We start from the raw sequence: 24,900 nt of genomic DNA on the forward strand, positions 1-24,900 counted from the left end.
CCTTTCTGTCTCCTTGGAATATAGTCAGGGGAGGCACTGACTCACTCCCTTCCTCTCTCCCCCTCTCTCTCTCTCTCTCTCTTACTCTCTCCCTCTCTCTCTCTCTGCCTCTCCCCCTCCTTGAAGTATAGTCAGGGGAGGCACTGACTCACTCCCTTTCTCTCCCTCTCTCCCTCTCTCTCTCTCTCTCTCTCTCTCTCCCTCTCCTTGAAGTATAGTCAGGGGGGGCACCGACTCTCTCCCTGGGATAAACGTGAGAGGTACTGACTCTCCATGGGCTACAATCAGGGGAATTGCTGACTCTCTACCCGGGAGACAGTCAGAGGAGCTGCTGACACTCCCCCTCTCTTTCCCCCTAGGTACAGTCTGGCGAATTGCTGACTCTCTCCCCGGGAGACAGTTAGGGAAGGTGCTGACACTCCCTCTCTGTTTCCCCCAGGGTACAGTTAGGGGAGTGTTGCTAAGTGTTGCTTTATCTTTCATTGCTCTGTTTTAATAACCTTTGCTCTGGAGTCGCCAGGTATCTTTCTGATACCACCACGAGGTTCAAAGCCAAGTGCTGATGAATAACTCAATACACCAGTTAGTAAGTTTCAAATCAAAACACATTTATTATACACACAGTCAATCTCTACTCATGCACAAATTCTACTTACTAAACTATCACTGCTACAAAAGGCCTATACTTAGCTTTCGAATGGCCCACCAGGTCAGAGGAACAATGGCCTTTGTCCGGTTCTAATTCTGCTGGCTTCAAGCTGGTATGGAATAGTAGCTAGGAACGCCTATCTCGTAGCGTGCGTTGACTGGAGACTTACTTGGTTGGTGCAGCTGCTAGGCAGGTCTCTCCTCGCTGAGAGTCACGGTCAAGAGTTCTTTGAGAGCTGCCAAGAGAAAACTGCCAAGAGAGTGAACTGAACTTGGGGACTCTATAGTCCCCAGGGGTTTTGCGCCCTTGTGGGCGGACCCCGGACCCGGTCCCAATTAATTGGACCATGTCCCAATCGATTCTATCGATTTATCCAATACTGGAGCTGTTCCCTGATCGCTGGGCGGTTCCTATGTGACGTTGGCCTGCCTTTGTCCTGGCTCCCGCTGGCATCTTGCTTGGTCCCGATCGCTTCAATGTTTCTAATTGTTCCTGGGGATTGCTCATTAGTATGTAGATGGCTATTGGTTTTGGTTCTGTCTGGGTTCTGCAAGTCTTAATACACAGGAAACCTTGCACCTGCTTGTTTTCCTGTGGCTGGCCAATTTTCCCTGCATTCTTTGCGAGCCTCCATTTTGGAATCGGGAAGTGGCCAACCCAGGTGGCTACAGGAGTTGCTGACTCTCTCTCCTCTGGGTCCGGTTAGGCACGGTGTTTGTTCCTTTTTCTCAACAGCCCCTAATCACCGATTATGCCACAAGGTCTCCTTGCATCCTCTGACATGTGGTGTTTCAGGAATGAGGCTGAGCAAATGCAGTCCCCGCCCCCAAAAGGAAGCAAAAGCTCCAGGCGCCTACATTGATTGTGGAATTGATGGGTGCCCTCTGCGGCAGTAGCGGGGTGGGAGCGTTTGGTGGTGGGAAAAATATGGAAGAGGGTAAGGGGAGCCCAACAGCAAAATTACCCTGGCTGGGGGCGGGAGAGAAGGATGGTGAGGCAGCAATATAGAGTATTCAACATGGTGAGGACGGGGGAAATAGCCATTGGTGCAGGACAGCATTAGAGGGATGGGATGGTATAGGAATAATGGAATGGCATAGGATGGGGATTTAAAGAAGTACAGTTGCAATCACGATACTGATTTTACCGCAAGTGTATTACGGGACTTTGCTGGTACATGGTAACCTCCCATTCCCTCCACCGTTTCCCCCTCCATCCCCACTTCCACATGGGCCTCAAGTAACCAGGTGTGAGCACCAATTCCCCAAATTGAGTGTGGCAGATAAGCAGCCAGGAAATCTGTAACTGGGCCATAAATAGAGCTACCCCGAGCAGGCACCAGGAGATTTGCTGGAGTAACTCGTCTTCCTGTAGGGAAGCAACCTGCTAACATGCAGTACGTAGCTGAGATGATGAATTTACAATGGGGCAAGAGTATCATGAGGTCAAGTTCCTCCTATGTTATACCAGATATACCAGAATATAGTAATATGATATCCTGCCCTGCAGGACTTTAACCCATATTTTCGATCAAATAATTTTGGCTTGGCGTGCCATCCCTTTAGCAATTCCTCAAACCTCTACACGTTGATTGCCCAAATTCTTATATTTTATGTAAACAGTTCCTCGGGCTATGAATCTACTGATTTCTGAGAATTGCAAATCATTGGCTCCAGCTATATTCGACATATCTTTTAACCTTTTGCAGTTTTGAACATTACAATCTTGGAGAGTATATTTCCAAACAGTGTTCTGTGCAATAAAATTGATTCATTACTTTGCAAGCTGTCCCAGCCCTCAAAAGGGAATTCAGAGTTGATATTCTGCATAAGGCAATCTACTTTACACATGACTGAGGCATTCAGTGAAACAGGCAAGATATAATATAACGGGACTGTAAATTATAGGAGACATCCAGCCTGCAAACATAATTATTTACCACAAACACCGTACTCTACTGAACGTATACCCACTTCATCTTTGAGCAAATAAATCGAAGTGGACTTCAAAGTCCAGATTTTCAATTTACCAGATGGTTTCTATCTTGTGCTCACTGACCGAAATTGGCTCCTGATTAAGCAGCGTGGTGATTATAAAATTCTCAATCCTTGTTTTCACATCCCTCTATGTCTATGGGCTCATCTCTCCCGAACTACAGTCTCCTCAGGTTTCACTTCAAGGTGTCTGCATTCGCCTAATTCTGGCTACTTAAATATTCACCATTTTAATCGCTCTAATCTTGGTATCCGCAACCTTCAGTTGTTTAAGCCCTGATCTCTGGAATACCCTCCCTACAACTCTCTACCTCACTTTCCTCCTTTAAGGCAATCCTTAAAACCTGCCTCTCTGACCAAATTTTAGGTTCGCTCACCTAACCTCTCCCTATGTGTCATATTTGGTTTTTTAATGCTCCTCCACCATATATACAGCAACAGTCCTTGAAGAAGGCCACCATTCAACAGGCAGGAGAAATGGGCAGTAAACGCCCTTGTCAGTGTCTCCCAACTCCCCCCACATTTGAAGAATGATTTTATTTTAAAAGATATGTAGATTATGTGCTCATTCCTGTCTGGGATGGCTTCATAGCAAAGCATTGCTTGTTGAAGGATGAATGGGTACAATTTTGGCTGTGACATAATAAGCTGTGACAAAGGACGATGCCACATTGGATTTGGTACTGGGTAATGAACCCGGCCAGGTGTTAGATTTGGAGGTAGGTGAGCACTTTGGTGATAGTGATCACAATTCGGTTATGTTTACTTTAGCGATGGGCAGGGATAGGTATATACCGCAAGGCAAGAATTATAGCTGGGGGAAAGGCAATTATGATGCTATTCGGCAAGATTTAGGATGTATAGGATGGGGAAGGAAACTGCAGGGGATGGGTACAATCGAAATGTGGAGCATTTTCAAGGAACAGCTACGGCGTGTCCTTGATAAGTATGTACCTGTCAGGCAGGAAGGACGTTGTCAAGCAAGGGAACCGTGGTTTACTAAGGAAGTTGAAGCACTTGTCAAGAGTAAGAAGAAGGCTTATGTTAGGATGAGACATGAAGGCTCAGTTAGGGCACTTGAGAGTTACAAGTTAGCCAGGAAGGACCTAAAGGGAGAGTTAAGAAGAGCGAGGAGAGGACACGAAAAGACGTTGGCGGATAGGATCAATGAAAACCCTAAGGCTTTCTATAGGTATATCAGGAACAAAAGAATGACTAGAGTAAGATTAGGGCCAATCAAGGATAGTAGTGGAAAGTTGTGTGTGGAATCAGAGGAGATAGGGGAAGCGTTAAATGGATATTTTTCGTCAGTGTTTACACTGGAGAAAGACAATGTTGTCGAGGAGAATACTCGGGTACAGTCGACCAGGCTAGATGGGATTGAGGTTCACAAGGAGGAGGTGTTAGCAATTTTGGAAAGTGTAAAAATAGATAAGTCCCCTGGGCCAGATGGAATTTATCCTAGGATTCTCTGGGAAGCCAGGGAGGAGATTGCAGAGCCTTTGTCCTTGATCTTTATGTCGTCTTTGTCGACAGGAATAGTGCCGGAAGACTGGAGGATAGCAAATGTTGTCCCCTTGTTCAAGAAGGGGAGTAGAGACAATCCTGGTAATTATAGACCTGTGAGCCTTACTTTGGTTGTGGGTAAAATGTTGGAAAAGGTTATAAGAGATAGGGTTTATAATCATCTTGAAAAGCACAAGTTGATTAGCAATACTCAACACGGTCATGCCTCACAAACCTTATTGAGTTTTTTGAGAAGGTGACCAAACAGGTGGATGAGGGTAAAGCAGTTGATGTGGTGTATATGGATTTCAGTAAGGCGTTTGATAAGGTACCCCACGGTAGGCTATTGCAGAAAATACGGAAGTATGGGATTGAAGGTGATTTAGTGGTTTGGATCAGTAATTGGCTAGCTGAAAGAAGACAGAGGGTGGTGGTTGATGGCAAATGTTCATCCTGGAGTTCAGTTACTAGTGGCGTACCGCAAGGATCTGTTTTGGGGCCACTGCTGTTTGTCATTTTTATAAATGACCTGGAAGAGGGTGTAGAAGGATGGGTTAGTAAATTTGCAGATGACACGAAGGTCGGTGGAGTTGTGGATAGTGCTGAAGGATGTTATAGGTTACAGAAGGACATAGATAAGCTGCAGAGCTGGGCTGAGAGGTGGCAGATGGAGTTAAATGCGGAAAAGTGTGAGGTGGTTCACTTTGGAAGGAGTAACAGGAATGCAGAGTACTGGGCTAATGGCAAGATTCTTGGTAGTGTAGATGAACAGAGAGATCTCGGCATCCAGGTACATAAATCCCTGAAAGTTGCCACCCAGGTTAATAGGGCTGTTAAGAAGGCATATGGTGTGCTAGCCTTTATCAGTAGTGGGATTGAGTTTCGGAGCCACGAGGTCATGCTGCAGCTGTACATAACTCTGGTGCGGCCACACCTGGAGTACTGCGTGCAGTTCTGGTCACCACATTATAGGAAGGATACGGAAGCTTTGGAAAGGGTTCAGAGGAGATTTACTAGGATGTTGCCTGGTATGGAGGGACGGTCTTACGAGGAAAGGCTCAGGGACTTGAGGTTGTTTTCGTTAGAGAGGAGAAGGCTGAGAGGTGACTTAATAGAGACATATAAGATAGTCAGAGGGTTTCACGGGTCGGCGCAACATCGAGGGCCGAAGGGCCCGTACTGCGCTGTAATGTTCTAAGCTACTACGATTCTCTGTCGAGGTATCTGCTGTTCCTGTATAAATGTTATCATCCATAGCATTTTGGATTTTTCATGGTCGCCATCTTTCAAGGCGGTGTCACAACCAAGTACCTGAAAAATCGGCTAACTTTAACACTCCTTTATCCTTTTGTGCGAAATGTCTATGTGTTTTTACTTTAATGATATCATGAAGTACCTTGGTTAGACCACATCTGGACATTTGGTCTCTGAATACTTTGGTTAGACCACATGTAGGAATAAAAAGAAATGTTGAGAGGCCAAGAAGCGGTTGGTGCAATGGAAGGAGAATCGTGTGCCCCTAGCTGGGCTGAATGATCTATTTCCATGCTATATATTTTATGTAGGTTTACATCGTTAATGAATGAAGCTAGTACAAAAAGTAAACAACTTCTTATTTACCTCAAATGGTTTTGGACACATCACATGCAATCAGTTTAGGAATATGATGATTCCTGTTAGGTAACAAACGGGGTAGCCATTTTCCACACTGCGAGTTGATCTGTGTTTAGTTGTCGGAATATTGAACAGAGAGAGGAATATAGAATTATAGAGGGGTTACAGCAGAGAAGGAGACCATTCAGCCCATGCCAGCTCTTACAAGAGGAATTTAGTTAGTCTCACTGCCCTGCGTGGGAAAGCGGGCAGCATTATCAAAGACTCCTCCCACCCAGCTTACTCACTCTTCCAACTTCTTCCATCGGGCAGGAGATACAAAAGTCTGAGAACACGCACAAACAGACTCAAAAACTGCTTCTTCCCTGCTGTTGCCAGACTCCTAAATGACCCTCTTATGGACTGACCTGATTAATACTACACTCCTGTATGCTTCACCCGATGCCGGTGTCTATGTATTTACATTGTGTATCTTGGGTTGCCCTATTATGTATTTTCTTTTCATGTATTTAATGATCTGTTTGAGCTGCTCGCAGAAAAATACTTTTCACTGTACTTCGGTACATGTGACAGTAAACAAATCCAATCCAATCCTTTTCCCTGTGGTCCTGCAGAATATTTCCTTTCAAGTTCTTATCCAATTCCCTTTTGAAAGCCATGCTTGAATCTGCCTCCACCGCACTCACATCAGTGCGTCCCAGATCCGAGCAACTCGCTGTATAAGTTTGTTTTTTCTCCTCATCTTTTGCCAGTTGCCTCAGATCTGTGTCCTCTGGTCCTCGACCCTTCCACCAATGGTAACAACTTCCCTCTCTTTCTACTCTTCACACCCCTCATAATTTTGAACACCTCTTATCAAATCCCCTCTCAATGTTTTCTTCTCTACGAGTAACTCCAGCTTTTCCAATCTGGCCACATATTGTGCATCAATTGAGGTTAAACCAGTGTTTTGTAAAAGTTCAATTTTGCACCCTGTATCACCTTTATTCCATGAGTCTCAGCTTGCTGAGAAGCCTATTATGTAGCACTTTTAAAAATGTCTTTTGGCAACCCATATACTCCGCATCAATTGCAGTACCTTCGTCAACCCACTCTTTGTTACATTGTTTTTTTAAACTCAGTTTAGCTGAACAAGATTTCTCTTTACCAAATTCTTGCTGATTTATCCACTTTTGTCCTGGTTTCTGTTAATTTTCACCCTGAAATATTGGCCAAGAAACCAATCCAACTGACACGCTATGGGAAATTTAATATGTGTTGAACCCTGGGACCTCAGTTTAACATCTCCTGAACATTGTCAACAATGCAGCACTGTCGGTAGTGGCAGCCTTTTCATTGCTTCAAGTTTAACAGGGTGACTTGATCCCGAACCTTATGACTCAGAAGTGAGAGTGCTACCAGCTGAACTCAGCTCTGACGCTTGTTTAGTTTGAAAGAGTTTTTGAGATAACAGCTTCAGGGAGCTGAGTTCAACATCTCCATTTGAAACTAGATCACTCTCAGTCAGTGACTGTGCCTCTACTGATGCTCTGTTTTGGCATACAGTACACTCAGCAACTACTTCCAAGTTAACTCCCTGTCCCCATTTGCAATCCGTTCCCCCTTTGCTTCAAAAAGCATAGGGCAAGGAATTAAGGATGTCGATCATTTACCGTAGGTGCAAAATGGACCTTCATGTCACATTCTCAAATTCAATAATGTAACATTTGCGCAAGAGCCTCAATCACATCCGTCAAAAAAAGGTTTCTGTTTGTACAATTCATTTTAACCTAATTCAGCAGAAAAATATACAGGACAAAGGAGGCAACGGCATCTGAAACGGTCAAATAGATTTTTTTTAAAACAGATTGCTTCATGGGATTTGGACATCATTGGCAAGGCCAGTTTGTGATCTAAATGCAAAAGATATTTTAACCATCTTTGCTCTTTAACGTGGCCTTCCATTACCAGCTACAATTGAGCTAGTGTGTATCTTTTGTGTATTGTGGAGATGGGATTGTTGCTTCAATGCCAGTACAGTTTTTCTGCACCCCACATGTTTCCCTGTCCAGTTTATTTTGCCCGAGGCCATCTGGTTGTGCAGACCACATTGCAGAGAGTTGCGTCTCGGTGGTGTAGTTGGACTTGAATTTGCGCCTGTGGTTACCCAAGTAGTGAGAGGCTGCCTTTTAAAAAGCCAGGCTGTTGGGGACAGAGGGGGGAATTGGAAGAGAGATGCTTCCTGCCAGGGAGTGGGAGGAGGTAATAATCAATGTCCGTCAATCTTCTGCCAGTTGGTTCCCGAGTGCCATTGGCCTGCCAGTTCCAGTGAAGAATGTACGGCAGTGAGAGGGACCGGGAAGGGGAAACGGTAGTCTAAAACTATGCCATACTTGAGCTCAAAGCAAATCTGCTGTATTCCTCCATGTCTTTTGTGAGAATACTTTGTTACTTGTTTGTTGATTATTTTGTTGCCATCACTAAGAAGCCAAGTGGTAACAGTAATAATGTGGGAGCAACAGTTTGACTCCTTGCATTATTGGTGCCGACGCAAGCTTGTAAAGGCCTTGCCTAATCACAGACAATGATTCATCCATGATTCATTGTGTTCAAAGTCCATTATAAAAGCAACAAAAACTTTTTGAGGTTTTTTATCTTCATTTTTCGAAGTTTTTTTTTCATGATTAATTTGTGAGTTGAACAGGGAAGTTGAAAAATTACCATTATCTTGTGGGGGGATGTTTTTCCAGCAGAGTGGATTAAATTTTTGTAAAATACTACATGGCGCAGTGTGGTAGCATGCTGTCCTTTCACTTCAGGAACCTGGGGTCTGGAGTGCAGCCCAGACTGGTGGATTAAAGTTTTCTTTCTTTGTTACTGTAAGTGTCCTTGGGGAAATTAGTTCAGGCAGTCTCAACCGGGTTCCTAATGGGCACCAGTTAACAGCAGAAATTGCTCATAATTAGACACTAGTTGACATTAAATTGGCAATTCCACTTACAATGTGTAAGGTCACCAGGTGTGGGAAATGAAAATATCACATTGTTGCAGTATGGTATGCTTTTCTGAAGTTTGGATTTTGGCAACGTTGAGCTAAAGTTTCAAAATTGAGTCCTCATGTCAATGATTAACGTCAGTCGTCAGTTTCTCTATCTGTTCATTTTCTAGCTCATTATTGCTGGACCATTATTGTACAGTCCCACCACTCTTTTAAAAGTCCAGTTTTAAAATCAGAATGTAATGACCATTATCCTCATTTATGTTAATGTCGGGCTAGCACTGGTTGACACCGCTGCCACACGACGCCGAGGATCCGGGGTCGTCCCCGCCCTGGGTCACTGTCCGTGTGGAGTTTGCACATTCTCCCCATGGGTCTCACACCCACAACATTTAAAAAATATATATATATATTAACGTCAGTCTGAATGTTGTGCGTCCTGGCGTTTTAAGTACTCTATTTAGTTTTGGGCAGAAGAGTTGTTAAGGTGCACCGAATGACAACTGTCCCCATTTTATCACCTTTTCTCCATAATTAGCACAATGCTAAAGCAGGAAATAGAGACACATTGCTGAAGCTTTTCATCTCCCACTCATCAGGACAAACCTATTCCTTTTGTTTGCAGAGAAAGGGCTGAACAATCCTGAATGTGCCAATACTACATTAACAAGATGATCAGTCAAGCTTGTAATATAACTTGCACTTTTTAGAAGTGAAATGCGTTCCATACATAAGGACCCGTACTCTGCAAACAAAATAAATATGTGCATGCTGTCTTACCACAGTTGCTTCACAGCGCCAGAGTCCCAGGTTCGATTCCGGCTTGGGCCACTGTCTGTGCAGAGTCTGCAGGTTCTCCCCGTGTCAGCGTGGGTTTCCTCCGTGTGCTCCGGTTTCCTCCCACAAGACCCGATAGACGTGCTTGTTCGGTGAATTGGACATTCTGAATTCTCCCTCTGTGTACCCAAACAGGCGCCGTGTGTGGCGACTAGGGGATTTTCACAGAAACTTCATTGCAGTGTTAATGTAAGCCTACTTGTGACAATAAAATTATTATCTTTTTTTGAATTACCCGAGTGTTTGGGGAGCCTAAAGTTCTTTGTAGCTTTCTCCATGGCAACACCTCAGCCAATCAGAGTCAACTTGTCAACCAATCAGCACCCCTTTCTGCTGTAGTATAGCGTTTTGTAAGTGTTTGACTTTTTAAAAATAAATTTAGAGTGCCCAATTATTTTTTTCCAATTAAGGGGCAATTTAGTGTGGCCAATCCATCTACTCTGCACATCTTTGGGTTGTGGGGGCGAAACCCACGCAAACACGGGGAGAATGTGTAAACTCCGCACAGACAGTGACCTAGAGCCGGGACCTCGGTGCCGTGAGGCAGCATTGCTAACCACTGTGCTTCCCTCTAATTGTTTGAAATTTGGCATTCTTCCATTTGTCCTGATGAGTGTTAGACTAAAAGCTTCAGCAAAATGTCCCTCTCTTCAGCAATATTCAAGTTCTCTACTAATAGGCAACTGTTATTTAGGTATGGCGTCGACTTACATGTGGCTTTTGAATCAAAATAGAGAGCTCTGGTAGCTGTGACTTTCAACGCACTTCAGTTACAAAGTGTAACCTGTGTATGTATGAAATTTGATTTTATCTACATACAAGTGAGAAGAAACTTGAACTCTTTCATAATAACATTGCTAATTTTTGTCTCCTAATAATCCTATTATATTGTACTCGTTATGCTGGGCCAACAGGTGTGGCTGCCTGTTAAATCAGTGTGACTCTATATTGTCAGGGAAAATTGGGATCAAACATTTTACCTTCAGCAAGTATCAGGAGAAACCAGTTCGAAACAGTTATCTGCTGGCTGTTTTGGTGGTGTCACTCTTTCAATAGCACAGATCATTTCCAGTAGACTGCCATAAAGTCTGTCAAACGTTCCACCAGCCAAGACGCAAAGCAGGCAAAATGTGTTCACCCAAACACGGTGGAGACTACAGCAGCCCATTTTCTGTAATAATTGTTTTACTTTGATGCAATTTTATTAAAGTGAGAACAGGATGTTCCTGGGATTATGTCTGTGAAGAACTAGTCTGGTTCAGTGGTAACACCTCTGCATGTTCAAGCCTCTCTGTAAGGCAGTGTTACATTTCAAAGGGTGTCGCCTTTTGCATCAATCAGTCAACCCCTATTCTGCAGAAGGTAAAAGATCCCAAGGCACTATTTAAAGAAGAGCAGGGAGTTCCCTGGGTATCCGAGCCAACATTCATCCCTCAAACAAAATCAGGATATGTCATTGGCTGCAGCAGACTTCCAACACCTGAAGGGTTTGTAAACCATTGACAGAAGAGAATTTAACTCCATCTGCTCCAGGTTTTATCCTGGTAATGTTGTAATGGTTGCCGATGAGGGAAATGTGCAATTATCATAGAATTTACAGTGCAGAAGGAGGCCATTCGGCCCATCGAGTCTGCACCGGCTCTTGGAAAGAGCACCCTACCCAAGGTCAACACCTCCACCCTATCCCCATAACCCAGTAACCCCACCCAACACTAAGGGCAATTTTGGACACTCAAGGCAATTTATCATGGCCAATCCACCTAACCTGCATATCTTTGGACTGTAGGAGGAAACCAGAGCACCCGGAGGAAACCCACGCACACACAGGGAGGATGTGCAGACTCCGCACAGACAGTGACCCAAGCTGGAATCGAACCTGGAACCCTGGAGCTGTGAAGCAATTGTGCTATCCACAATGCTACCGTGCTGTCCCCAATTATGGGACCCCTATTGCTGGCCTGGCAGAAATCAACTCAATACAGATTAGGAATGAAATCTGGAATATTCCGAATCGGAATGGATCAGAAACTCATTCCTGGGTGGCGCAGCGGTTAGCACTACTGTCTCACTGCGCCGAGGACCCGGATTCGATCACGGTCCCGGGCCACTATCCGTGTGGAGTTTGCACATTCTCCCCATGTCTGCGTGGGTCGCACCCCCACAACCCAAAGATGTGCAGGTTAGGTAGATTGGCCACGCTAAATTGCACCTTAATTGGAAAAATTAAGAAACTTATTTCTTTAAACAACCATTTGGTTTTTGTTAGAATTGGGTCGACATCATTCACATTGATAACTGGATTAGACCTGCTGACTGCATGAGGAAATAAAAACCTTACATTTGTAAAGCCACTTTCACAACACCAATGTCCCAAAATGCTTTACAGTGTGCTCAGTGTTATAATTGGGAAACATGGCACCTAGTTTGCCCCACAACAAGATCCCACAAACAGCAATATGATAATGACCAGATGCTCTATTTTTGTGATGTTGACTGAGGGATAAATATTTATCAGGACAATCGGGATAACTGCCCAGTTCTTTAAAATGGTGCCGTGAAATCTTTTGCGTCCACCCAAGAGAGCAAACAGGGACTTGACTTAACGTCTCATCTGAAAGATGACATCTCTGACAGTGCAGCACTTCCTCAACAGTGCAGCCAGATCCTTGTGCTCAAGCCTCCAGCCTGGGATTTGACCCCACAAGCTATTGACTCAGAAATAAAACTACTTCCAACCAAGCCAGGGCTGACAAAGAAATAAAGTGACGGAGGTGGCCTTTCTAAATAATGTTTAATACAAGTAGTTTCCCATCTTAAAGAGGATCAAATTTTTCATGCTTTCTGGTACTGCAGTCAAGCCATGCATCATCCCCAGTTGAGCATGCAGGCTTTCTTCAACAAGCTTGTACAAGATGGCCTCACGTTCCTACTGAGGAATCACCTGGCCATCGCCACTTGGTACCTCTTGCTAATGACCTGAACATCAGGAGCTCGCTGTATAGGATATCATGGGCGTGAACCTGTGTTTTATATTGTGCACCCGCAGTTTAGGTCAGAAGACTAACCAAAGTTCAGTGAGGTGGGTGGTCACCCGTCTCTGATAGCTACTTTAAGCAGGATCTCATGTAAAATGGATAACAGGAAAAGAGTAACTAACCCCTCGAGACTTCCACGCACCATGATAAATGGAGCATTATGGTATGACTACATACCTCCTACCCAAAAAAAACAAAGAAAAGGTCCAAGACCAGTAAGAGATACAACGCTCTCGACCCCTTCAGACAATCAAAACACTTTTGCTTCTGGCGTGACCCTATTTATAAGTTAGCTTTGTCAGTTTCCTCCCTTTTTAATGGTAGCTGTTAAATTTCCACGGCATTGTGTGTTCGTCTGGCTGGAACTTGATGTTTCTGACAAATATTCAAAGACCTCAATAAGAAATCGAAGAAATCCTCATTGTATTTCTCTCTGATAAATTCTTTTTGGAGAGTTTGGCTCCTAAATGGGAGAGTCCATTGCTCAGAGAAAAGTCATAACGTGCTTTTATCAGGAGCTGATGTTCAAAGGCATTGGGAACAGTTACTGCATATTTTGGTCAGAAATTCTGTTGGAATTGGGCGGCACGGTGGTTAGCACTGGGACTGCGGCGCTGAGGACCCGGGCTCGAATCCCGGCCCTGGGTCACTGTCTGTGTGGAGTTTGCACATTCTCCCGTGTGGATTTCACCCCCACAACCCAAAGATGTGCACATTAGGTGGATTGGCCATGCTACATTGCTCCTTAATTGGAAATAAAAAGTAATTGGGTACTTTAAATTTATATTAAAAAGAAGAAATTCTGGTGGGCGTCTAGACTATATTGTTGCAAGGGACGAATATTCTAAACACTTTTTAATTAGAATGTGATGATTGGAAAGAGAATGTTATGAAAAAATGTTATTCAAAATAAGCCATGGCCTGAGAGCACATTCACAGAGAAAGTGCAAGTGCTGATAAAGTTGCTCTGCCACATTGACCATTATGGATGGATTGGGACAAGTATGGGATCTCAGTGATAACGTTTTCACCATTCCTGCCACCAATAGCTATCGTTTTACCCCCAGGCTCACCTTTTCCACAGTGTTTTGAAATTGCAGAAGTAAGCTGTGGACATGGGAGAGTGCTTTATTTTCTTTTGACAGTTTTCACCCCTTCTCTTGGACAGCTATCGATCCTTGAAGGGATAAGTGCTGGGCCCTCTTTGCTATTTGACCAATGTGGCTAATTGCCGTGTGTGAGCCAAGCCAATGAGTGGTAGCAAATATTCAAAAGCATCCAAAAGAAATAGAAGAAATCCCAAGAGTGTTTTTGTTCATCAGAGTAGTTTAGTTTTGAAAAGTTTCCAGAACGAGCAGGGGTGAAATGCGGTTTCATACAATGAATAAGGATCTATCAGCACATTTAATAACAAATCTATTAGTGTATAATCAAGAGGCTTGGGTAATTGGGCAAAACTAGCTGCAGCATGAATAATTTAGCAATTTAACGAGAGAGTAATTAAGCAAACGGATAAGTAACTTAATGGAATAACAAAAGGTCATTGTGCGTGAGGTATAACAAAATATTTGTTAAGTAACAGCTGCATACCACGTGCCCACTACCATGGAACAGGGAGGCAGTTGTTTACCATTACTTACTTGATCAGAGGGGGAAAATACCCTTTTTCTTTACAAGACTATCCTTTTCAAAACCACTGCCTGTACACAAGCAGAATCAACTATTATTTTCACATGCTCGCTCTAAAATAGTTTTCATTGTCCAAGAATCTGGTGGTAGCAGATTGAATTGTGGCTGTAATAAGGGAATTGGGTGGGCACTGAAAGAGAAAATTTGCAAGGGCTTTAAGGGAAAGGACTGGACAGTTAAGACTAGTTGAGTTTCTTTTTGCAGAGATTTGGGGGTTGCCATGTGTGCTGTGTAACCATTCTGTTGTGTGATTTTTATTCACTCTGGCAACTCCCCAGCTTTTGGGCAAGTTCTGTTCAGGTGAGTAAAGCTGATACTGCTTGCACAGGAAGATTGTTTGCTTCTCTGGCAGAAGCCACATTATTTTGTAAACTCTCTTGTAGTCCTTGAGAAACCGCCCTCCACAAAAGGTGATAATCTAGCTGAAGATCACCTTTTGAGAGGGCTATGTCCTTGGTCATCACCCACGGTTTGCTGCCCAAAGATTACTTTGACCCATGCTTCAGTTTAAAATAAGCGAAGGAGCTGGATTTTTAGTTGCCAAAAGGAAAACGGTTAAGAGACAACTAATCTTCATCAGTCTCGTTCAGTGGCAACATCAGGCTCAAAAGGGCTGTCATTGTTTTAATCTATTATTTTAAACAAAACCCATTGTTTATAAGAGTTCCCCTCCGCAAGAGCTACTCAACCCAGCACAGTGGTTAGCACATTTGTTCCACAGCTCCAGGGTCCCAGGTTCGTTTCCCGGCTTGGGTCACTGTCTGTGCGGACCGGTCTGCACGTTCTCCCCGTTTCTGCTTGGGTTTCCTCCAGGTACTCCGGTTTCCTCCCACAGTCCAAAGATGTGCATGTTAGGTGGATTGGCCTTGATAAAATGCCCTTAGTGCCCAAAAAGGTTCGGTGGGGTTACAGGGATAGGATGGAGGTGTGGGGTGCTCTTTCCAAGGGCCGGTGCAGACTCGATGGGCCAAATGGCCTCCTTCTGCACTGTAAATTCTATTATTCTATCTCACTACCCTGCCCTTTCCTCACAGTCTTTGCAAATTTTCTCTCTTCTGGTGCTTGCTCCATTCCCTTTTTATAGCCACAGTTGAATGTTGCAAATAAATTCATCGTGGTAATAAAAGCAAAATACTGCAGATGCTGGAAATCTGAAATCAAAACAGAGAATGCTGGATCAACTGAAGGTCTGGCAACATCTGTAGCGAGACAAACAGAGTTAATGTTTCGAGCCTTGATGACTCTTCAGAGTTCTGAAGAAGAATTATTTTGGATTCAAAATGTTTCTCTCTCCACAGACGCTGCCAGACCTGCTGAATTTATCCAGCATTCCCTGTTTTTATTTCATTCATCTTGCAATTAGTCTTCCCAAAAACTGTAATTTACTCCATTATCGGCTATCTAGATTCAGAATAATTGGAGCAATGTCAGGGTTTCCACCTTGCCAAAGGACTGAAACAGCCCTCATCAAAGTTATCAATAAAATCCTTTGTTACTGATTGTGTTAAATGCTCTCCCCCGTTGTTCTGAAGCTGTTTCCGGCCTTTGACACACCATCCTCTTCCAATGCTTCTCTCCATCATCCAGCTCGTGTTATCAGAGCACCGTGAGAAATCATTTCACACACGTTTGCAGTTAGATTATTTTGACTTTGATATTTTAGGCAACAGAAGGCTGCCCAACCCCTTCAGGATTTCTTAGTCCTGGCTGCTGTGCAAACTGCTCACAATTGCTTTAACTCACCATTCCCAGACTGTATTAAACTGGCATCAGACAATTCATCTACCTTCGAGGTCTACCATCCCACTTTAAATCTAGTTACTGCAATTGTCTCTTTAACTCTGAACACTTCCTTTGCTGTTTCTTTCGTTTTTCTGAACAATACCTTGGTCTCTGTTCTCTTAACTTCACCTTAAACGTTCTTTCTGTCCCAATTCCCTGGTTATCTGGACTGTACTTTAGGAAGCCTCTTTCCAGCTCCCCACCTGTGCAGTCTTTCTGCCGGCAGAGTTGAGAAATGTTCACTCCCCGAGATCCTGTCTCCAACTGCTGACAAATTAAAAGCATTTCTACCTTACAAGGCCCGAGTTGCTCAGCAGCAACCTTTTATTTATTCTTCACGCCGTAGCCCTCACTAAGCACAATATAAACACAGCTGCGTGGGTCTCAACCCCACAACCAAAGATGTGCAGGGTAGGTGGATTGGCCACTCCAAATTGCTCCTTAATTAGAAAAAAAAGAATTGGGTTCTCCAAATATATATTTTTAAAAATAAACACAGTTGGAGCTCAACCAACCTCCAACATACAAACACCTTTGTCCAGCATGAATCTAACTATAGATGTTACCCATCTAGGCACAGAAACATTAAATTGAAGACTCTTAAAACTATACCTTATTTTCTAACATTTACCAACGCAGTTATAAAAGCTTTAAAAATCCCTTTATTTTGCTAAAAGGTTTGATTCCCGGCTTTGGTCACTGTCTGTACGGAGTCTGCACATTCTCCCCGTGTCTGCGTGCCTTCTCTACTTTTATGTTTTCTCTACTATGTTTTCTCTACTTTTAACGCCCGTATCCAATGGTCAAACCTTCACTCTCTCAAATTCAAATACACTTGTAACTACACCTTATTTCTTTCTTTAAATATTTCTTTATTCCCCTCCTTTTTCACATTTTCTCCCAAATTTACACCCGCCAACAATATATAATAATCAGTAACCAATATGCCAATCCCCATATCAATAACAACAATCCCATCCTCCCACCAAACCCCAAACAGTAGTCCGCAAGTTCACATAAACAAATAACAAATAGGAATCAGGAATTACCCATAGTCACCATCAACACGCACAGTCCCCCTCCCCCCAACCGTCCCACCCATCCCCCCAACTAATGTTCAATGTTATCCAGTTCTTGAAAGTGCATGATGAATAATGCCCATGAATTGTAGAACAAACTTAACCTTCTCAAGAGTCAAGAATTCCAACAGGTCCCCCCGCCACGCCAGGGCACAGGGTGGAGAGGCTGCCCTCCATCCCATCAGGATCCGCCTTCGGGAGATCAACGAGGCGAAGGCTACAACATCTGCCTCCGCACCCGTTTCCAACTCTGGCTGGTCCATCACCCCGAATATGGCCTCCCGGGTGGCGTTGTATACCGCCTTCAGCTGTATCAGCCCCAACCTCGCGTACAAGGTGGAGGCATTCACTCTCTGGAGCACCTCACACCAGAACCCTTCCATATCGTCTCCCAACTCTTCCTCCCACTTTGCTTTGATCCCTTCCAGTGGTGCCTTCTCCTCTTCCAAAATAGCTCCGTAAACCGCTGGCACTACCCCCTTCTCCAGTCCCCCTGTCGTCAGCACCTCCTCCAGCAATGTGGAGGCCGGCTCCTCCGAGAAGTTCTGTATCTCCTTTCTGGTAAAATCTCAAACCTGCATGTATCTAAACATTTTCCCCAGCAACAGCCCATACTTCATTTCCAGCTCCTTAAATCCTGCAAACTGACCCCTAAGAAACAAATCTTTCGGTGTCTTAATCCCCTTCTCCTCCCATTTCCGAAAATTTCCATCCCACCTCCCTGGCTCAAATCTGTGGTTCCCCCGAATCGGCATTTCCCTTGACCCTGCCCCCAACCCAAAGTGTTGGCGAAACTGCCTGCAGATTTTCAATGAAGCTATTATTACTGGACTCCCTGAGTACTTCCCCAGGACTATTGTGAGTGACACTGTTGCTTTAGTCCCGACCTCCTGCACAGACTCTCCTCCATTCTCACCCACTGGCAATCAACCTCTCTGACCCAGCTCCGCACCTTCTCCACATTCGCCACCCAGTAGTAATACATCAGGTTCGGAAGACCCAAACCCCCTGCCTGCCTTCCCCTCTGTAGCAGCACCTTTCTAACACTGGCCACCTTCCCTCCCCATATGAACGACATAATCCTTCCCTCAATCTCTCTGAAAAAAGCCTTTGGCAGGAAAATCAACAGCCATTGAAAAATAAACAGAAATCGCAACTATACCTTATTTCTGATGTTTACCAATACAAATATTATCCCCTTAAAACTACCTTTATTTTGCTCACAAGGTTATTACTGAATAAGCTAACAGTCATAACACATACTAGATTATCAAGCAACTTGGCAATAATTGAAAAACATGATGTTAGCGAAAAACTGGTGCAAGAATGCAAGAAGAAGAGATCTGCCCTGAAGAGGATACCCAAGGCCAAATATACCACCAGAACACAGGACTGCTCTGAGGACCCAGGTTTGATCACGGCCCCGGGTCACTGTGTGGAGTTTGCACATTCTCCCCGTGTCTGCGTGGGTTTCACCCCCACATCCCAAAGATGTGCAGGGTAAGTGAATTGGCCATGCCAAGTTGCCCTTTATTGGAAAAAAAATAATTGGATACTCTAAATTTAAAAACAAAGAACAAAGACTTGCCACTGTCCTGATCTTGAGAAGCATGTATCGGAATGGGTCCTCAAAAATTGTTGGAATGGTTACATCACCAGAAATGCAATGTGTTTATACGCACTAAAATGGGCCAAATCCGACCTTGAGCCCAATGAACATTTCAGACAGCATGTTGGCGTAGCCGCTTTTATGGAACAAAATGACGAATGTTGGGACAGAACACCAAAATTGTTCAGACACTACCAAGAGACCCTGATCCAAAATGACCAGTTTCCAGTGGTTCATCCTCAGCTAGCGGCAAAAACACATTAAGTCGCATCGGCAACATTTATGAAGTGCCAATGAATTTCGGTAAGTCCAGAAACCAAACTGTGGATTGGAGAGGTTTGAAAATAGTTCTGGTGAAAACCACTGGACATGAGAAAAAAAGATTAATGGAGATACTAGACTGCAGAGCCAACGGAATTAAATTAAAGCCTAAGGTAATTTTAAACAATAAAACCATGCCAAACATCAAGTTCCCTGCATGACGCTTTGTGCATGCCCATGACAATGGTTGGATGGATGGATGGGGATAAGCATTGATAATGTGTCAAATGGGTAACTCTGTGGCTGAAATAAAGAATACAGATTATTGTGGGATGCATTCAAACCCCGTATAAATGATGAAATCAAGAGGCACCTGTGAAGAAATAACACCCAAAATGCAGTTATGTCAGGGTGGAGGTGGGGGTCTCTTGTCTGTAGTTCAACCTGTAGCCCCAACAAGCCATTCGAGCATCAGGTTTGTGCCGAATGGAGTAGGTGGGTGGTTGACAGAGACAAAAATCATTATGAAGAGTGGAAATATGCACATTGCCCCACTTGATGCTTTGTGTGGTTTTATCATCAAATCGTGAGATGCTATTAGTGCACAAAGTGTCATCGGATCATTCAGAAATGTGAACTGTCGGACGGCGCGGTGTCACAGTGGTTAGCACTGCTGCCTCATGGTGCTAAGGACTCGGGTTCAATCCCAGCCCCGGGTCACTGTCCGTGTGGAGTTTGCACATTCTCCGTGGGTCTCACCCCCACAACCCAAAAAGATGTGCAGGGTAAGTGAATTGGCCCCTTAATTGGAAAAAAATAATTGGATACTCTAAATTTATTTTTTAAAAAGAAATGTGGACTGTCCAGCTCAGTGGGTGGAGACAAAGATGATTTGTTTTGGAGATATGATTTTGAAAGGGGAAAGATCACATTTGATCCTTACCATGATACTATAGCCAAAGTGACTCAGAATGAACTTGATGAACTATTTGTGTTGGATGCCGAAGACGATGAATTTGATGGATTTAACACTCTTTGATTTTGATTAAAGGAATCTGTACAATTAATTTATTTATTAATCTGTGCCACATTAATTTAATATAAATTGCCAGTGTTATTTTGTTTCACATATCAAAATGGCGACCACCTACATTGGCGGTTCACTTTATAAACTTAGCGTGTGAATCATTACCTGTTTTTCGAAGGATTTTTGTAGTCTTCAAATACAATATAATAGGTATTTAGGACTCCAGGTTTTTTGATGCCACGAGGATAAATGATGTGATGTAGTCCACATCACATGGTGTATCCACTCACTGACCAATTCATGAACTTAAGTTTTAACACTGAGATTTTATCATTTATAATTGCTAGTGTTTCCTCTCGTTCAGTAATTGGTATTTATTTATTTATTTTTAATTTAGATTTTTTAGTTTTTTCCCCAATTAAGGGGTAATTTAGCGTGGCCAATCCACCTACCCTGCACATCTTTGGGTTGTGGAGGTGAGACCCACGCAGACACGGGGAGAATGTGCAAACTCTACACGGACAGTGACCAGTAATTGCTATTTATTTGGTAAACACATTGACAATGTCCCTGTGAATGGGTACAGTCAGGAATCTTTGCTAGTTCTCTTGTAGCCTGTGAATACCTCAGCTGTTTTGTGCTTTAGAGTAAAAATTACTCATTATAAAGTTAATACGTCTGGATCACCAGTTAGAATTAATTAGTGGCTTTTTGCATGTGGTTTTTTCACTGTTAGTTCATATTGTTCCAAAAATGCCTGTGTATTGCTCATCGAGGGACGGTAAAACCACATGCAAAGACTCATTTGTATTTGTTTGGATAGAATTATAGATCAACAGTTTGAACTCGAGACTTATTAAATCACTTGCATGCAGCAGTAACATTTTTCTCTGCTATACTGAACTCTGATATATAGCCAGTTCCAGTCTAACAGATTTCCCTTGCTACAGTTCGGTTCCTGTGTTTGCCCTCTCTTTAAGGCGGTAATTCACGCTTGGGATTGAATTCTACAAACAATGGTGACCTTCCAATATATTGCTGAAATGGCTGTTTCTCATTTACCAAGCTGGACAGCGAGCCAGATATTAGTATACGGTGCACCTTAGCCCAGTTTGATCCCGCCCGCAAATATTACACCTTCCAAACGTCAGGACCAGGAAACAAGCTGCTTTCTCTCAGCAGCTTGCAGTTTTATTGACACATATATGAAATTAATGGAAGTATTTTCTCGCTCTCTGGATATGGGTGACAGTGGACTTATTTCCCCCACCCTAGCTACCCCGAGAAGGTGGCAGTGTTTCAAAGTCATGACTTATCCTCAATCTCTCAAAAAACTCTGAATTGCCCTCCCCACCATCCTCTCTTTCAAATGCAACAGATCAAGAGTTTAGAAATATAAGTTACAGATTGATCCTGGTATATCCATGTCAGAGGAAACTGCGAGGCTCGTATGGCACAAGCTCCCAGGACGCAGATCCATTACTTCTTGCCGTGCTTGTGGTGATGGTGCCCTCAAAATGGATACTGACCCGGCAACACGGAAGGAACAGCGGTCTCTTTCCACATCGACGTGGTTTATGACTTGGAGGAGAACCTTCAGGTGTTGGTATTCCCACGACATTGCTGCTGCAGCCTTTCATGATGATAAAGGTCACAGAGGAATGGATTTTGAAGTAAGCTTGGTTAGTTGATTGTGGTCCCACTTGTGGATGTACACTCCAGCTGACATTGAATGGGTGCCAGTCAGGTGGATGACCCTGGATGACATTGAGTGCTGCTGCCGGTGCCACACCCAGACAAGTAGTGAATATTCCATCACACTCCTCACCTGGACCTTGTGGTGAGGCATTTGTGGGTCACAGACTGAGGAGAGGACCTAACCCCTGGTCTCAAAGCCATGTTATCGACGGCATTGTTACATTTGAACTCCCAGGGACAGCGCAGTGGTTAGCATAGCTGCCTTACGGCGCCGAGGTCCCAGGTTCGATCCCGGCTCTGGGTCACTGTCCGTGTGGAGTTTGCACAGTCTCCCCAAGTTTGTGTGGGTTTTACCCCCACAAGCCAAAGATGTTCAGGGTAGGTGGATTGGCCACGCTAAATTGCCCCTTAATTGGAAAAAATGAATTTAATTCCCCTTGGTGCCCATGGATATTAGGTATAGCTCCAATTCTTCCTGAGATTCAATTAGCTGCCAGCACTCGCCACATGGACAGGGACATAGGTATTATGTTCACTCTGGTGTGGCCAGCATTCACCAAGTGGACAGGGACATAGGTAAAATGAAAATGAAAATCGCTTATTGTCACAAGTAGGCTTCAAATGAGGTTACTGTGAAAAGCCCCTAGTCGCCACATTCCGGCGCCTGTTCGGGGGGGTGGCTGGTACAGGAATTGAACCGTGATGCTGGCCTGCCTTGGTCTGCTTTCAAAGCCAGCGATTTAGCCCTGTGCTAAACCAGCCCCTGTTCACTCTGGTGTGGTCCTGGAGGGTGACTGGTGGCTATGGAACAAGCAAGGGATCAAAAAGCTCCAGGACAGGAGAGGGAAGTTCAAGAGAAATTGTTAAAATAAAAATCATGTACAGGGCTCTTGATGTGACTTTTTGTTTTGCTTCATAAATACTGAGTTCAAAAGTAGTACCCCCACCATTGCCCTCGCAGAAATCGGTTCAGTTTTTTCTTTTAAAATCCTATACCAACAGCAATATTAATTCCTTTGGCACTGTGATGCCGCCTTAAGTTACTGTTACACTCAAGTTCTAGTACGGAGCTGAAACCCACAACCTTCTGGTAGACAGGCAAAAGAATTTTAGCAGCTGAGTCAGGTTGACCTAAAAAAAACCTCTTGTGGCCATTTCAGGTTCTGAAAATCCTGGTGCGAGCTGTGGATGAAGGGATTGCCGACTGCAAAGGGGATCCTGCAAAGCTTTTGACAGGAAAACTGCGGGAGCTCTTTGGTCGGGTGACGTCTAAAGTAACCAACGATGCTGAGATTTGGAAATTGTACGCCAAGCTTTGCGGAGGCGGGCAAACTGAGAATGCAGAAGACAACGAAAAGGTCAGTACTCGGTAGTGCTATGCACCTTGTGCAGGCCCCAAGCATTCTGTGTCCATCTGACTTTTCTCTTTCAGCCTTGGTTGCCCAGGTTCACCGCCTCTGCCATTCTGAAGAAGAAAGAGGATCAGGTAAACAAAGGCCTGTTCGGCCTCTCCAGGTGCCCTGCTAAACCAGCTACAAAAGGGTTAATGTCGGGTGACATGTGTTGCCTGGCTGCCAAGTTCCATGGATTTAGATTGAAAACTTGCTGTCTGAAGAATCTAATTGCCTTCACCGATGTGCTGTGCCATTGGAGTGTCTCGCCTGCCCGTGATTTAGTATTCTAAATCACCCACAGCTTTAGTTTTTCAATGTCGTCTGTGTTTAATTAGGAATAAGGGTGTGTATGTGCACTGATACTCAGCATTCTTTTGTGCTAGTCCTACCTCTTCAACCAAAAACTATTTAAATGTACATACCACATATATTATTTGTAAAAAGGTTTTTTTTTAAAATAAAATGGCCTCTGATCTTGTGATCAACAGTGAAGCAGAAGTGTATGCCACTAACTGCATTCAAAACCATTTGCCGATCTTTTTTGCTGGCCACAGGTGGAACGTGCTATCCCTGTTCCAGCAAGGCTGCAGGTGGATTGGGAGGCCCAGTGTCAAGGTAAAGACATGCCCTCTGAGGCCTGTCTTCAGTTCCGTGACCGCTAACTGTTTTCACTGAGAAATCAAGTAAAAAAATAAACAACTTTAATTGAAGCCACATCCCCGGTTCCCCCTGACACTTCTGACTCTGCTCCCCACCCCTCTCTTGCTCTCCCCTAAAATCAGGGGGACTGAAGAGCTGGGATAAAGGGAGGAGGGCAGGTTCCAGGAATGATGAGAGTGTTTTGATACGTCTGTTGATTTTGAAGGGCTGCACGCCTGAGTTGGATCCCCATTTGCTTGATGCACCCTTAAATATATATTGTTTCCTTTTTTTAAAATTTAGAGTACCCAATTTGTTTTTCCAATTAACGGTCAAATTAGCGTGGCCAATCCACCTACCCTGCACACCTTTGGTTGTGGGGGTGAGACCCACGCAGACATGGGGAGAATGTGCAAACTTCACATGGATAGTGACCCGGGATCGAACCCGGGTCCTCGGCGCCGTGAGGCAGCAGTGCTCACCACTGCGTCGCCGTGCCGCCCTTACAACCTTAAATATATCTTTGCTCTGGGTTTACCCCAATATTTGTAATAAGCCCAGGTTTACATGCTGACAGGACCTGGTGAGACCATTGTCTTGGGCTACGTCGCAGTCATTTGATTTTTTAAAATAAATTTAAAGTACCCAATTCTTTTTTCCAATTAAGTGGCAATATTGCGTGGCCAATTCACCTACCCTGTACATCTTTGGGTTGTGGGGGTGAGACCCAGGCAGACACGGGGAGAATGTGAAAACTCCACGGAGAGTGACCCGGGGTCGGGATCGAACCTGAGTACTCAGCGTAGTGAGGCAGCAGTGCTAACCACTGCGCCACCCTACCACAGTCATTTCAGACAAATCGTAACTTGTTCACTGCTGAATGCAAGATCTGAGCCATTTTATGACAAGGGAACTGAAAATTAAACGCAAGCAGTTAGTGAGATTCTACGGTGCTTGTATCTCCAAAGTGCATTGTTGTGGGGATGTCGCTACCACTTGGAATACAAAACATTAGGCACTTATTAGTTCCTTTATTTTTAAGTATGCACTGAGTAATTGCTTCTCCTCATCTTTTTGGTTTTAAATATTTTCTTTGATAATGGATTGCCT

General features: G+C 44.0%; 1 protein-coding gene across 1 annotated transcript in view; it reads left to right on the forward strand.

Moving 5' to 3' along the window:
• ttc27 (tetratricopeptide repeat domain 27) overlaps positions 1–24,900 on the forward strand; it is a 254,749-nt gene that overhangs the window by 203,816 nt on the left and 26,033 nt on the right. The window contains exon 17 of the mRNA XM_038814813.1: positions 22,918–23,115. Within this exon, the coding sequence (XP_038670741.1) occupies positions 22,918–23,115 (198 nt within the window). The remainder of the gene's footprint in view (positions 1–22,917; positions 23,116–24,900) is intronic.

This window comes from Scyliorhinus canicula, chromosome 1 (assembly GCF_902713615.1).
Source record: "Scyliorhinus canicula chromosome 1, sScyCan1.1, whole genome shotgun sequence".
NCBI lineage: Eukaryota > Metazoa > Chordata > Chondrichthyes > Carcharhiniformes > Scyliorhinidae > Scyliorhinus > Scyliorhinus canicula.